Source organism: Aphidius gifuensis, linkage group LG4 (assembly GCF_014905175.1).
Source record: "Aphidius gifuensis isolate YNYX2018 linkage group LG4, ASM1490517v1, whole genome shotgun sequence".
NCBI classification, from domain to species: domain Eukaryota; kingdom Metazoa; phylum Arthropoda; class Insecta; order Hymenoptera; family Braconidae; genus Aphidius; species Aphidius gifuensis.
The window spans coordinates 11,111,525-11,127,208 of NC_057791.1; the positions used below are offsets into that span (position 1 = coordinate 11,111,525).

At 30.0% G+C, this 15,684-nt stretch overlaps 1 protein-coding gene across 2 annotated transcripts in view; it reads right to left on the minus strand.

Annotated features, from left to right (window-relative positions):
• Positions 1 to 14,835, minus strand: part of LOC122855039 (protein PFC0760c-like) — a 38,477-nt gene extending 23,642 nt beyond the window's left edge. Inside the window, exons 1-5 of one of the 2 annotated variants that reach the window (XM_044156156.1) lie at positions 14,433 to 14,835; positions 14,064 to 14,258; positions 13,623 to 13,978; positions 4,615 to 13,489; positions 4,305 to 4,526 (exon numbers count right to left, since the gene is read on the minus strand). In XM_044156156.1, coding sequence (XP_044012091.1) covers positions 4,305 to 4,526; positions 4,615 to 12,996 — 8,604 coding nt within the window. In that variant the 5' untranslated portion in view covers positions 12,997 to 13,489; positions 13,623 to 13,978; positions 14,064 to 14,258; positions 14,433 to 14,835. Of the gene's footprint in view, positions 1 to 4,304; positions 4,527 to 4,614; positions 13,979 to 14,063; positions 14,259 to 14,432 lie in introns of both variants that reach the window. The other variant, XM_044156155.1, reaches the window with a different exon arrangement.
• Positions 14,836 to 15,684: the final 849 nt, after the last annotated feature.

Genomic DNA, 15,684 nt, shown 5'->3' on the forward strand with positions numbered 1-15,684 from the left:
ACTCTACAATATATTGGTGAATTTCCTTCTCACTCACGCACGCGCACATTAAATCTTGTACAGTCAACGTCAAAACAAACTAGACTACACGATATGAAAGTTACACTGTATTTCAGTAGTCTTAACCAATTTTAGTTGACGTAACTGTACTGACAAGGTCTACTACCTCATTTCATTCATATTATTTTTTAATTTTATTTGAATAATATATGCCCGGGGGGGCTATTCTCGAGTGATATCAGACGATTCACTCACGCGGATTGAGATCCGTGAACGGATAGTCCGTGAGTAGGTTGCAAAAAACCTGAACAGAACCGTATATTACAAAAATACGTTCAATGGTAGTCCTCGAGACCCAGAACACGTTGCACCTATTGGTTTCCGTTTTAATGACCTGCCGTCCACAGGTAAGCCAGGTAAAAAATCGATAATTTGCACAGCTCGAAATTACTTAATTTTTTATTTAATACTTTTAATTTTATTAATTTAAGTTAATTTTGTAATCCCTACTAAAGTAATTGGCACCCGACCGAGATATTAATTTTTGAAAATTGAAAAGTATACGAATTATTATTATTATTTTCAACGTGCCTCATATAATATGAGTTGAAATACAATTTGAGTTGAGTGCGAGACAACTGCTTGTATTTTTTATTTTGGTTTATTGTTTATTGAATTGTTTTTTAAATGATGATAGAATAAAATAAATAAAAATACAACAATTCAAATAAACAAGCAACAATAAACCAAAATAAAAAATACAAGCAATTGTCTCGCGCTCAACTCAAATTGTATGAGAGACGGATATTTATATTTGTGGACGGACTGGCTACCCTGGTTACTCTCATACCAAGAAGACTAGAAATGCAGGAAGACGAACTTGCTTCAAAAAACCGTATGGCTATGCGATCGCCGCATAATTGAGGGGCGCTGGTAGTACATTTTTAACATAATTTTATAAATAAAAAAAAATTATCAACTTATTACAACTATAATTGGGTTTCAATAAATCATTAAAACCAACATTTTTCTAAAATTAAAATTATTGTGTCAAATAGCTGATGAATTATTTAGACCGTGATTTAATTTATTTGGGTTTATCTTTCTCTTAGATACATTTGCCATAATTAATAAATTAAAAAGCTATTGGCAAATGGTTCTTATAAAAGGATGTTGCCAAATTAATTAATTAGTAGTTTAGAGTAATTTTACAGCCATTTGACACAATAAATTTATTTGAATAGAAAAAATATTAATGTAAAATTAATCTAGACTGCGAAATAATTTATTTGGCTACCTGCTTTCCTTAGAAATATTTGCCATAATTTATTAAATAGCTATTGGCAAATTTTTCTAAGGGAAGAATGTATCAAATAAATAAATTCGCAGTCTGGATTATTTTTGCAGCATTATTTTCTATTAAAAAAAAAAAATTATTGTGTCAAATGGCTGCAAAAGTAATCCAGACTGCCAATTTATTTATTTGGCTACATCCTTCCCTTAGATACATTTGCCAATAGCTTTTCAATTTATTAATTATGGCGAATATATCTAAGAAAAGGACGTAGCTAAAAAATTAATTAGTAATCTCAATTAATTTCTTTGCTTAATTTTTTTAAATTAACAAGTAATTTTTATAAAAATCCTGAGAGCTTTGTAATTCTCTATTTAGTGTTTGCCAGAGTATGTTTGTATTACGCGCATTGTAAAAAAAAGCGATACAAGTCGCGAACGTTACAAGGGTACTACCAGCGCCCCTTAATTATGCGGCGATCACATAGCGATACGGTTTTCATATACAGGCGAGATAGGGAGTAAGTCCTCCTGTATTTCTAGTCAACACAATTTATTACATTAGATAATTGATTTTTCATTGAAATACAATATTGAAACACATAATGAATATTGGAGCTATTATTGGGGCATCTAATTTAATATATGACGAAGAAAATGATAGTATAAGAGAACGCGTAGAATCAATTATATAGGGAAAAACAATTAAATTCGTGAAATGTCGAATCCATTTGTCATATTGAACAATAGAACATTTTTCAATCGTTTTACTCAAATAACTCAACGACCTCGCGTATCATTACTTATGGCCATTGTTATTATGTATTTATACTATGTATTTATATCGATGTTGACTCTAGCTTGCAAAAGTAAAAATGAGCTCTCTTGTCATGAAATAAATTTAACATATAACTGCTCAAACAATATTTTCGAACGCCCTCATCGGCCGTAAAATGTAAACTTTAATTTTGCCCTCAGAATTGGAGTGCTGATTTTTCTCGTTTACAAACAATCTGACAGTAGCCAATTTATTAGATAGATTTGAAATAACTAAATAGAAATTCTGTCAACTTAAACCTGAAAAAAATGGTAATACTTGATATTTTAAATTTTTATAAATCTTTGGCCTTCTCTTTGGGTGTAGTGATGTATCATAGTAACTTTTAACTTTATTATGATTTTCATTTTTTCCGTCGCCATTTTGAAGTACGTACGGACTGGGTAGCCACGGAACGCACGAGGAGTGTTATTCTTGGTCCCGTATTGCGGGAGTTATTGCGGGTCCCGCAATAACGATTCGCCGACAAGAAATGTTTGTCGCGATAGAAAAATATGAAGGCGCTTGTTGTTGCTTTCATGTGAAGCTGCCATAGTCGTATGCAAATGCAAAAATAAGGTAGAATTTACATGAAAGCAACAACAAGCGCCTTCATATTTTTCTATCGCGACTAACATTTCTTGTCGGCGAATCGTTATTGCGGGACCCGCAAAAACTCCCGCAATACGGGACCAAGAATAGCACCCCTGGACAGCTATTCTCGACATAATTATCTGCAATTTTGTGGAAATTCACCTTAATTTATGGCTTTATTTGTATCTTTTTCAATGGTTTTCATCAAACGACTATATCGCTTTCAAGCGTTTCCATGTTATCCCATGTAGGTGGGATAATAGCTGTGTTCGATGGTCGTCTCGGCTCAGTTCCGTCTCACTTACGGCTCACTTATGGCGCTAGCGACGTACGGTTGTTTGAAGAACTACAAAGGCACAAAATCTCAATACAGGTGCTTATCTATATCATCACTGTATTAATGCCCCAATAAATATTGTTTATTTACTTTATGCAAACAGTGTCATCATAATAATCTATTACAATAAATTAATAAATATATAATCAACATGAATATAGATAATATAATTCAGGTAAGAGCAAATAGTAAATGAAAGAAATAGAAATAAAAATAAAAATTTTAGGGATGATATAGATAGGCACCTGTATTGAGATTTTGTGCCTTTGTAGTTCTTCAAACAACCGTACGTCGCTAGCGCCATAAGTGAGCCGTAAGTGAGACGGAACTGAGCCGAGACGACCATCGAACACAGCTAATTATGTCAAGAACAGCTATCCTGAACACTGAGTTTATGAAAGAAAACAGCCATTCTTAAAAAATAAGAAAGTATATGTGGTTTTTGAAATTTTCTTATATTTTACCCCCAGATTCGTTATGAACAATAGAGCAAGCTCCACTGAAATATAATAAAACTGGAAGGTGAACTCCTATGCTTAGCCAATGCACGGAGTGTCGCTAGAGATAGCAATATATTGGATGGTGTTCCCTCTCACTCACGCATGCGCACATTAAATCTTGTACAGTCAACGTCGAAACAAACTAGTACTACACGATATAAAAGTTACATTATATTTCTGCACCCGTATTCAGAGGATGTTCTCATTAGGGCGTTTTTTTTTCCGATGGTGGCGTTTGTGGAGCTTTTCTATGTGAAATCTATATAAAAAAAATTTTGTCAAGCGCCATCAGCGGAAAAAAAAAGCCCTAATGAGAACAATTTTGCCCCGTGAATACGGGTGCAGTACAGTCTCAACCAACTTTAGTTGACGTGACTGTACCGACAAGGACAAAAACCCATCCATTGAATCTCTCTCTCGGCGACGCTAAGTTCGGCTTTCAGTTTTATTATATTTCAGTGGCAAGCTCCGCTTCTCTTGGTAAGTTCCGGTAACTTTCGGTAAGGTAAAGAAGTTATATGAATTTCCGGTATACACACATCACTACATACCTGACATTACAAAAAACTGCCAAAGATTTGAAATGTAACGTAATCTGATTTGGCAAATTTGACATTAGTATTTATAATAGTAAAATTGCTCTATTATAATAATTTTCATTGGAAAACATATTTTTGTGTCGTAGGTATTTTGAAAGACAATGTAGTGAATGTGAATGTATCTTCACAATATTTAAAAATGTAGTTTAAAATTTTTTACTTACCAAAACATCATAACAACGCAATGTTGCATCAAGTGAACCAGAAAATAAACACCATTGTCTATCATCAGACATATTATTAAACATTCCAGTTGTTTCATGAATATATAAACATGTGACAGCAGCATCATGTCCTTTATATATATTTAATATACTATTTGATTTTTGGGTGTAACGATAAATAGCACCATCTTCACTCGCAGCTAAAAATGAATCTCCAAAAACCTAAAATTAATTTTCTTAATATTATTTTTCTGTAATTGTTTTTAAAAGAACATTATTATAAATTATGAATTATAATGAGTTTTTGTACTTTAATGTCAAGAATTGGCCCCTTGTGAACAGTATATTGAGTTACTTCATTCTGGTAGTCATCAATATCAATATTTTCATCACAAGATATTGTTTCAGTATTTTGATTTTTTTCGATAATTACGTTATTTGTTCCATCAAGTTCCCGATGTTGCAATATTTTTATGTCATTTTCATACTCAAGATCTTGTTCAATAACTTCAATTGTATCGTCTTCAGCAGAGTCACGAATACTTGATGATGCAAGTTCAACAATTTTTGGTGACATCAATGATTCGTTTGAATCATTATCATTGTCATTGTTATTACAGTTTATTAACGACTCGATTGGTGAATCAACTACTCCTATTGTGTTCATTTTATTTTGATCAATACCTTTTTTAACATTTCGATTTTTATTATTTATATCAATGTTATCATCATTGTTCAATAATAGTTTTTCGATTTTTTTGTTAGACCATGAATTAATTTTTGTTATACCCAATTTATATAAAATACTCGGTTTAATATTAGATAGTAAATAAGTAAACTTGCAATCGACAAGTTTCACACGACAACTCATCATTTCTTCACGTGTTTTTTCAGGTAATTTACGTTTTTTACCACGTTTTGTTGAACCTTCATCAGTTAATTTTGTTGGACCTAAGTTCTTTGCCGACGATTTTCTTCGTGAACTCGTTGATTCACAGGATAATTTTCTTTTCTTGATGTCAATATCTGGTGATGTATCACGTGAACTTGATTTAAAAGCACGTATAGATCTACATCGATTACGGGGCATGGATTTATTCTTTTCTTTAGATAATATTGAACTTTTAACGTTAAATGATGATGATTTTTCAAAATTTTTTCTTTTGGAAGGCCTAGATTTTTTATCATTATTTGAATCATCATGATCATCATCAATTCGTAAATCATTCTCATTTCCAATTAGTGATTCATCATCATCATCATCATCATCATCATCATCATCATCATCATCATCATCATCATCATCATCATCATCATCATCATCATCATCATCATCATCATCATCATCATCATCATCATCATCATCATCATCATCATCATCATCATCATCATCATCATCATCATCATCATCATCATCATCATCATCATCATCATCATCGTCTTTTTTTAATAATTTTGATATTTCAAGTTCTTTAACGGTTGATTTTGGTTTTATTTTTGAATCTATATTTTTTGGTTGTTCATCCAATGATTCAATATTGCCCAAATTGTCTATTTCAGTTGAATTATGGGATTGATTTTTTTTTCTTTGATCATGAGCATAACGAAAATCTTGCCAATCACCTAATATTTTTTTATGAATTTCTGATGATTTTTGATCATGTTCTGACATTTTTTTGACCATTGCTTCAACGTGGTCATCTCCGTACTTGTTCTCGACAAGTTCTATTGAGTTGAGAGCTGTCCACTCATCATTCTCGCTTTCAGCATTCGTCGGTTCATGAACTCTTATAGTTGAAACTTCTTTTATTTGCAATGATTTTTCTTCGACTAGTTCAGTAACTTGTGAATCATCCACTGCCGTCTGTTTGTCATCGGCGTGCTTGGCATCTTCACTAGAATATAAATCATCAATACGATTTTTAGCAACAGCGTCGATAACTTCAAGCACATGTTCTGTTATTTTGTCGATATTTTCAAGTTTTTTACCAACTGTTTGTTGGTTTTTAAAATTGATTTCTTTTTTTAATAATAATCCTGATATATCAAATGAATCATCCGATAACGCTGATGAGTTTTCAGATAATTGTTCCGAGTCTTTAATAGATATATCACGTTTAATATAAGTTTCTCGTTTTTCATCTTCATTTTTATCAACCGTACTATCGTCAGAATAAATTAAATTATGATCAATTGTTTTATAATATTTTTTTGTTTCACCTGGTAAATCACTTGTATTGTTATCAACAATTGATGATAAATTTATTAGTTTATTTTTGACTAGTAGTTTACATTTTTCACTAATTTTTGGTTGTGTTTCAGAATTATTAAGTGATAACGTTGGTTTATCAACTGATACTTTTGGTCTAAAATCACGTAATAAGTTACTTAGTTTCACTGGGTTTTTAGATGTTTCTTGACGTTGTTGTGTACTTGTAGTTGCTATTGTCGATTTTTTAATTTTTTTTCGAATTGATTCGTCAACACGATTTTGTTTTTTTAATGCTGGTGATAATGTTCTAGGGCAATCTCTGTCTTTACTTGTTTCTTCTTCATCACGATGTTTTCTTTTTATTCCTGATATTTGTGATTTTGATTTGTAAATAGTCTTACTACATTTATCATCAATTTTTAAAGGTTTTAGAGTTGATTTTGTAGTATCACATGTTACCAATTTTGATTTAATTTCAATTATTTTGTGTTTTTTACTTGTGCTCGATTTATCAGGTACATTATTTTGTATTTTTTCTGTTGTATTGTCAGGTGTTATTATTTCATGTTGACATATTGGCCATTCATCATTTTGTAACATTTGATATAAACGCATTTTTTCATTCATTAAATTTTGTATTGATAAATCAATTTCTCGCATTCTTGCCATAACATCATTTTTAGTTTTAGGCTTATTTACAATATTTGATCTAACGGCTTTTTCAACGTTTTCAACGGTTAATTTTGTTTTCTTTTCATCATGATATTTATGTTTTTTATAAATATGCATTGATGTTGCTTTTGTTTTATTTTTCTTTTCATTATTATTTTTAAATTTTTGTATTGTGTTTGTTGATTTGTCGGTATCTGTTATTTGTTTTGTTGATTTTTCCATTGATTTATCATCTTCATTAACTGAATTATCGATTGGAGTTTGAGATGTTTCCTCTGTTTTATCTATTTCTTCAGGTACTGTAATACTGGTTTGATGTTTTTTCTCGACAACTAATGGTATTTCATTTGTGATTGAAACTTTCTCCTGAATCATGTCAGAAACTTTAACTAATTCAGCTTCTTTTTTATTGATATTTTCCTGATTTACTTTAATTTGAATTGAAGTTTCAGGATTCTCAGCTTCATTATTTCCTGATTTTTCAATTGTTTCAATATTTTTATCAGTATTGGCGTCATTATTATTATCACTGGTATTATTATTAATTGTAAATTTATCCTTATCATTTGTACTATCATTAAATAGTTTTAATTGCTCTTGTAATATTGGTGATAATAAACGTACTGATGAATCAACTTTAACAACTTTTATTAAATCTCGATCAGCAACTGTTACAACATTATTCCCATCAACGTTTGTTTGTGTTATTGATAAACAATTATCAACGATTGGTGTTAATGTTTGGTTAACTTCATCATCTTCAACAAATGAACTATCACCAGTACTAACAGTTAATTGATTATCATATATTGTACCAGTTATAACATCATTTTCATTTAACAAATCAAATTCCATAGTTTCTAAAATTGGTGAATGACCACTTGTAAATGTTATTGGTTCATCCAATACTGAATTACGTGGGGTAACTATTGCTAGTACACGGTCACGTAGTACAACATTTGTACGTGTAAAATCATGAGGTGATAATTTATTTTCAATAGGCCATGTAGGTGTGTGTGAATGTATAGTTATTAAGTTATCATTACAATCATTATGTGCTTCTTCTGGTGCTATTAAATTTTGCATATCTTCTTCACTGTGTTGATTATTATCTGTTGGCCATTGACTTGTTATAACTTGAAGTGTTGTATCAGCATTAATTTTATCAAGATTTTTATTGTCAACTAATGTATCATCAATCCTTCCACTTTTTAGCATCTTTTCTTGTTTATTTTTTGGTAAATTGTCGATTGTTGGCGGATCAAAAAAATTAATTTTGTTGTCATCTTCAAGACGTGATAGTATTTGTGTAGCAGGTATTGATGTTAATTCAGCCATGTCAGCGTTTGATTGTCTTTCGGCATTATCAATATTCATCAATCCAGATGATGCATTATAATTATTGACATTTTCTATTTTTTTAATATCATCATGTTGATTGATTGCATGGGCAATTGAATTTTCATCAATTTTTTTAGAATTATCATTGAATTTTAATGTTGTTGGTATATCCAATTGATCTCCAGCACTTTTTTGTAATTCTGATTTAATATATAGTTCACTAATTGTACTATTTTTTAACACTTTATCATTATTTTTATTATTATAAACCATTTTTTCAAAGGTTATTGTATCTGGTAAATCATCACTTATGAAATTGTTAATAAAAAATTGATCAAAACGTGAAGTATGCTCACTTATAGCATTCAGTTGTTGGTCAATATCTTCATCATTTTTTTGAATAGCATTCTCATTTCTTCGTTTTTTGAAACTTGCTGGTCCTGGTGGATTATTTAACGTTTTTTTACTAATTTTTTTTATATTGTCAATATTATTAGTTACGATTGCTGTACGTATTTTAACTTTTTCTTTTAATTTAATCTCTTTACCACCTTCTGACTTCACATTTGTAAAACTTTTTTTTTGTTTGTCAATTGTGTCTTTTTTGAATATATTTATTAAACTATCAATTATTTCAGTTTTTATTATTTTTGGTTTATCAGTTATAATTATTTTTTCACTTTGACATAAATTATTACAATAATCTATAATTGATGGCAATTCTTGCTTCATATGGTCAATATTTTGGTTTTCTTCTTCCTGAATTTTATTTGTTAATGCTCGCTCGTGACAAGCTTTTATATTTAATTGTTTGGAAGGTTCACTAGATAGCTTATCATTAATTTTACATTCAACATCTGATGATGCAACAACTGGTATATTATTTATTTCCGTTTCAATGTCAAGATCTTTAGGTATTTCCATTTTTATCATGTTATCATCGGTAGTCTTATTTTTCTCAAATATTTTCAACAAATTTTTTGATGATGTTAAATGTGTATCATTAACAACTGAAACCGATTTTATTCCAATTTTTTCATCTGATTTTTTAATAGCTTCCTGAAGTGTAAAGTTTTCAATGACCTGATCATTTTTGTCAGTTGAATCCGGCATTTGTTTCAATTGAGCTTTTGTTTTTTGAGTTGAAAATGATGATTGCGACGTTGTACTTGCTGGTGATGCTGGCGACAATAATACTGATTTAATTATTGCAGTTGTTGTTGTTGTTGTTGTTGTGGTGGTGGTGGTGGTTAATGGTGTTGTTGTTAATGGAGTTGTCAATGAGCTTGAGACTATTGTTGTTGCAGCCACAGTTTTCAATGTAATAGAATTATTATCATTTGTTTTTGTTTGGTCAAACATTTGTGATTCTTCAATTTCTTGTTTAATTTCACTTTCATTTAATAATCTATTCATAGTTTTATTGTCATCATAATCATCATTTGATGATGATAATTGACGATAATTACGATGACGTTTTTTTTTTTTAGTTTTACGTTTTTTAATTTTTTTATCACGTTTACGTTTATTTTTTTTTTTACACCTGGATTTATGTATTTTATATTTTATACTTTTATCTTTTTTTTTTCTAGTTAAACTATTATTACTCAAATCATCACGAAAATCATCATTTATTAATTTTTCTTTACCTGTTTTATCACGGCTTTTTATATAGTTGATCATTTTATAGACATCGACACTTTTACCATCAATATTATTGTCACTTGTATAACTAGTACTTGATGTATCTGTTTCACTTCCACTTAAGCTATCACTATTACAATCATCATTATCAATTAATCTTGTTGGTGAATATGAGTTACGCGATGAACTGTCATTATTAATTTGTTTATTTTGTAAATCATCATTGGTATCATCAATATTTTGTTGATTAATATTATCAGAATATCTTGTTTTATATTCTTCTCTAGTCAAATTCCAAAAACCATCAATATCATGATTATTTTCACTTTTCCATAAATTAATATCATTATCATTAATTGATGATGCTGTTTTTGACGCAGCTTTAGCTTTTTCAATACCAGCTGTAAACAATTTATCAAGTTCATCGGCTTGTCTTTCGAGTCTTTCAACAATTGGTGTTTCAATACGTGGTAATAAACTTGGTGATTTATTTAAACTATTTTTTATCATTTTTTTATCTAATTTATTAATTTTTTTTACATTAGCAAGTTTATCGTCAATGTCTTCCATATCCCAATTTGATGGTTGATTTATTGATAATAATGACGATGATGGTGATGATGATAATGATGATGATAATTTTGGTGTTGTAGTATTTTTTTTATTAATGATTATTTCTTGTCGTTGTGGATTTGTATTTTTTGTTTGCATGTTCACATTTAACGAAGTTGTATCAACTATTGTATTCTTTACCGTGTCTTTACTCGCTACATTATCGATTTTATGATGCAACTTGTATGTTTCATGAATTGTATTAACAGGTGCATCAACGTGTAGCTCAACTGGCGGTTTAATATATTCGATTACTTGCGACTCTGTTGGTTCTTGTATTACTGGATTTTCAAGCAGTGTAGAAGAAGTTTCAATTTGTTCATCCAATTGATGTACATTTAATGATGAATCAATTTGTAATACTTGACTTAATTGTTGAATAAAATTAGTTGGTAAATCAGTTATATCCACAATCGCTGCGGGATCAAGTATTGCTTGTAATTGATTTATGAAATCATCTTTATCTCCATTGATATTTTTCATTTTTTCTTCTTCTTTATTACGTTGCTGTTGAGCTATTGTTGATTTTTGTTCTTTAACAAGATGTTCCATAGCAATATCAAACTTACGTAAGTTTGAATTATTAACCATATTTTGTATATCATTTTTACTCATTTTTAAAAAACGACTTATTACGTGATCTTTCCAACTTGTTTCAGTTAATAATGGTTTTTTTGATATTTGTTTTGAAATTTGGGGTTCATTTTTTATTTCAATGTCAGCTGTTATTGTTGATGGACTTGATGATGATTGTTTTTTTTTTAATGGTGATTTTAATTTTATTATCGAAGGTGATTGAGATTTTTTCTTGGATGGTGAATTATTTTTTCTTCTTATTGGTGAATTTATTTTTTTTTTTGATGGAGAATCTGTTCTTCTTCTTATTGGTGAAGTGGATCTTTTTCGTACTAATAATTCTTGTAATAGCTCAGTTTCATTAATTTTACCATCACGAATATTTGAAGTGTTATTTCTTGTATTAACACTTGATTCATTATGTATAACAACTTTTTTACAATCGTTATCATTAAAATTTTTAATTTTATCTTTATTCGTTACTTCTACTTTTTCATCAAATTGAGTTGATAATGTTGGAACTGGACTCGCTGATCCAAGCATTTTTATTAATCTTTGTTTAAGTGGTGTATCAGGAACACGATTATCTTTTTTATTATCATTATCTCTTTCAACGACAGCCCATTCATCTGATAAATTAATTTTTTTTAATTTCGAATTGAAATTAAATGTAACTTTACGGCGTTTTTGATCATCATTATCAGCTATTATCAACGTTGATGTGTTAAAATTTGAATTTCTAATTGTTGGAAGCTCATTAATAGTTGTTTTGTTTTTTGTTTTTTGTTCTATGATTATTTTTTCTTTTTGCTTATCAACATTCAATCTATCCTTTTCTTTTGAAATTTCTCTATCAAATTTTGGTTTCGGTCCATGTACAATATCAAATTTTAATAACTGTTTATTTTTACTTTTAACCGTTGAGCTTTTAATTTTTAAATTTTCTGGAGGAAAAGTTATATCATCAAATTTCATTGGTGGTAAATCTGGAAATGTTCGGAAATCATCGTTATTAACATTATTGTCATTCATGTTACCCATGCATTCTTTTGCAAATTCCATAGCCATACGAAGTTCATCAAGTTCATCATCTTCATTTAAACTTGATCCAGGAGCTGCTGATGGTAATGGTATATTATCAATTGTTGGCGTTTCATCAACAGATGGTGGAACTGGTGATTCGGTCGTCTGAGTTGTTAATGTTGTTGAATAATTCACTGATGTCGTCATTGTTGAATATGAAGACATTTGATTGTAGTCAGTTGGAAGATTATAATTTTCTATTGTTGGTGGTATATTTATTTGTGTGGAAGATGAAGTCAATGGAAGTATTAATTGTGGTATTTGCACTGATGTATTTGAATTATCATCCGAACCAGTCAATATTGGTACGATGTTATAACTAGTTGTGATTTTATTATGACATCTTGGATCAAATATTGCTGGTGATAGTAATAGTTCTTGTTCAACAATTGAATGATTAAAACTTGGTGGGGGTTGAAGTGGAATAAAATCACCTTTTGGTATTGATGAATTGTTACTACTATCAACCTTCGATTGCTGATGAATTTCATCTGTTTTTTCTGATATAATTGTTGAAGGTGGATCTTGTTTTTGTGATTCTGTTATCGACATATCATTTGGTGGTAATGTTGACCATGTACGTTTTTTCTTGTTTTTTTTATCAACTTTTTTCTTAATTGATGCATCGTTTTTGTCTTTATCGTTGACAGATGTATTTTTAATGATTTTATCAGTTGTATCACTGTTCGTTAATGAATTTTTAATTGACGCCCAAAATGGTATAAAACCAGATGTATCATCAGTGGAATTTATATTCACATTATTCTTATCATTGGTATTGATAATTTTTTTTTTAATAATTTTATCATTTTTTTTATCACAATGAAGATCATTTGTCTTATTATTCAAGTTATTATGAGTATTAATATTACTATTGATTGTTTTATTATTATCATTTGATGGAACAAAATTTGTTGATAATTTACGTTTTAACTCATCAGCAGCTTCAGTTATTTTAAGTCTCCGTTCTTCTTCCGAACCAAGTAATGGTGGTGGTGGTGGTGGTGGTGGCGGTGATAGTGGTTCATCGTGTATATTATTATCTCTAAAAAAGTTATCTCTGTGATATTTTTTTTGCCTTGATAGATAATTTGTATCATCACTATTTAATAAAATTCTATAACCACGACTATCATTATAATTTCGATTATTACCACGTTGTTGATAATTTGTATTACCTCGAAATGTTGAAAATGTTGATGGTCTCAAATATCCGCTTTGTCGATAATGATTGTTACTATTTCTATTTGATGACCATCCTTGTGAATCATGTGGATAATAGTTTGTATTGTTTAGCCAATTATCAGGATTATTATTTCGAGTATGTTGATGATTATAATCACTACGTTGATAATTATTATTACGATTGTAATTAATTATATTATCATGGCTACCTGGACCATTAAAACGACTACTGTGTCCACCGTAGCTTTTGTCTTGATAACCACCACTACTCATTGCACTTTTTTTAATTGATTCATAAAAATACTTTTTAAAAAATTTAGAAAAATTCGATGGCTTTTTATAATACAATCTGAAATAATAAATAATTATAAATTTATACTTTTTATCTATAATATTAATTATAAATTTTAGTGTGTATGTTGTTATGAACTTACTGAATTAGGGCTGTTTTTCATTAAAATGTGAAATTGCGACTCAATATCCTTGAATATTTACGAGATGATAGGTATAACGATACAAATGTAATTTTGTGCTTTTTACATATTTTAATTAACAACATATACACAAAAATGATGTTGCATACACTTGAGGCATTGAATAGTATGACTCAATGAATAAGACCAATAAACCTACAATGAAAACAAAAAAAAAACGAAGTAATATATATATAATGAAAATTAGTAATCAAGAGGCGTGTCGGAGTATTAGTGTTATTATAGCTTGTATTTATTATTGATAATGAAGGGGTTATAGCAAAATTTGTGTGTTGAATGTATAAAAATAATGATACTTTCTCTACTAACCTAAAAAGGACTCTATTATATTGATTTGGTTAAATTGACGTGAGGGATAATAAAGTTTAATTTTGAGTAAAAAGTTGAAAAATCAAGTTTCACATGTTTGACGCTTGATGAGGGTAATATGTTAATCAATGTTGAAGGAATCACTGATCAGTCGTTGATTTTTTTCGTCTAAAGTCAATTCAAAACACTGCGTAGATCATTATTACTTTTTGTCATTTACAGGTATTTACAAGTACACGTTGACTGTATTTATATAAAAACTAAATAACCCTTTACATTCCTATGCACTTTGGTAATCAATTAAAATAACACACAACTGCTGTAATTTTTACTTTTTTGTGCTATCGATATAACGAAGCGGATATTTACATGATACTATGATGAAACCGGCCAAAGAGAGGCGCGACAGCTTTCATGTAAACCATGTACAGTATTAGCTGTGTTCAGTGTTGGGCAGGTATGATACCGGTGTATCATACAGTATCATACATCTCCATCATCATACGCCATGTATCATACATTAAAAGCGCCTCTACATTTTACTTTTTAAACTATTTTACTGACGCCATTTTGCCTAATCCACCATTGTACACATATTTTGCGCCCAAAAGCAATATGTTAACATAATATCAAGAAGACTAGAGACCAGGAGAGTCAACTATGTACATTGGGAATGGGACAAAATATGTCGTGAAATAAGGCTTGTACATTTGGCCACAGAGAGGCGCTTTCGGCGTCTCGTGAACCAAAATTGTTCACAATTGTTGTTGATATTTTAAAGGATGATTCGCATTCGCGTCGTGAGTCGCTCGGCACTGACGCAGGCACTTGCGACTTTTCTAAAACGAAGACGCAGAATGCTTGCGGCTTGACGCAGAGCCCGCGACACCACCTTGCGTCTTTTTCGAAATAATAATCCGCCATTGTTGTTGACATATTTATTATTTGAGGGTTAGGTTGTTGCACAATATGTAAACAAATAAATATATGTCAACAACAATGGCGGATTATTATTTCGAAAAATGTGTCGCTACGTCAAAAGCCTAACTTCTGCGTCTTCGTTTAAAAAATCACCGAATCGGCTCACCAGCGATCACGACTCATGCCACCAATGCTGATTTGTTCTATTTTACGTATATCAATTTGATATCAAAATACGCCACAAGTTTGTTATCTAAATTTATACAATTAATTGACTGTATGTAATAATTTTTGCTAAAAGAAGGATGTAGCTAAATAAATTATTCGTAGT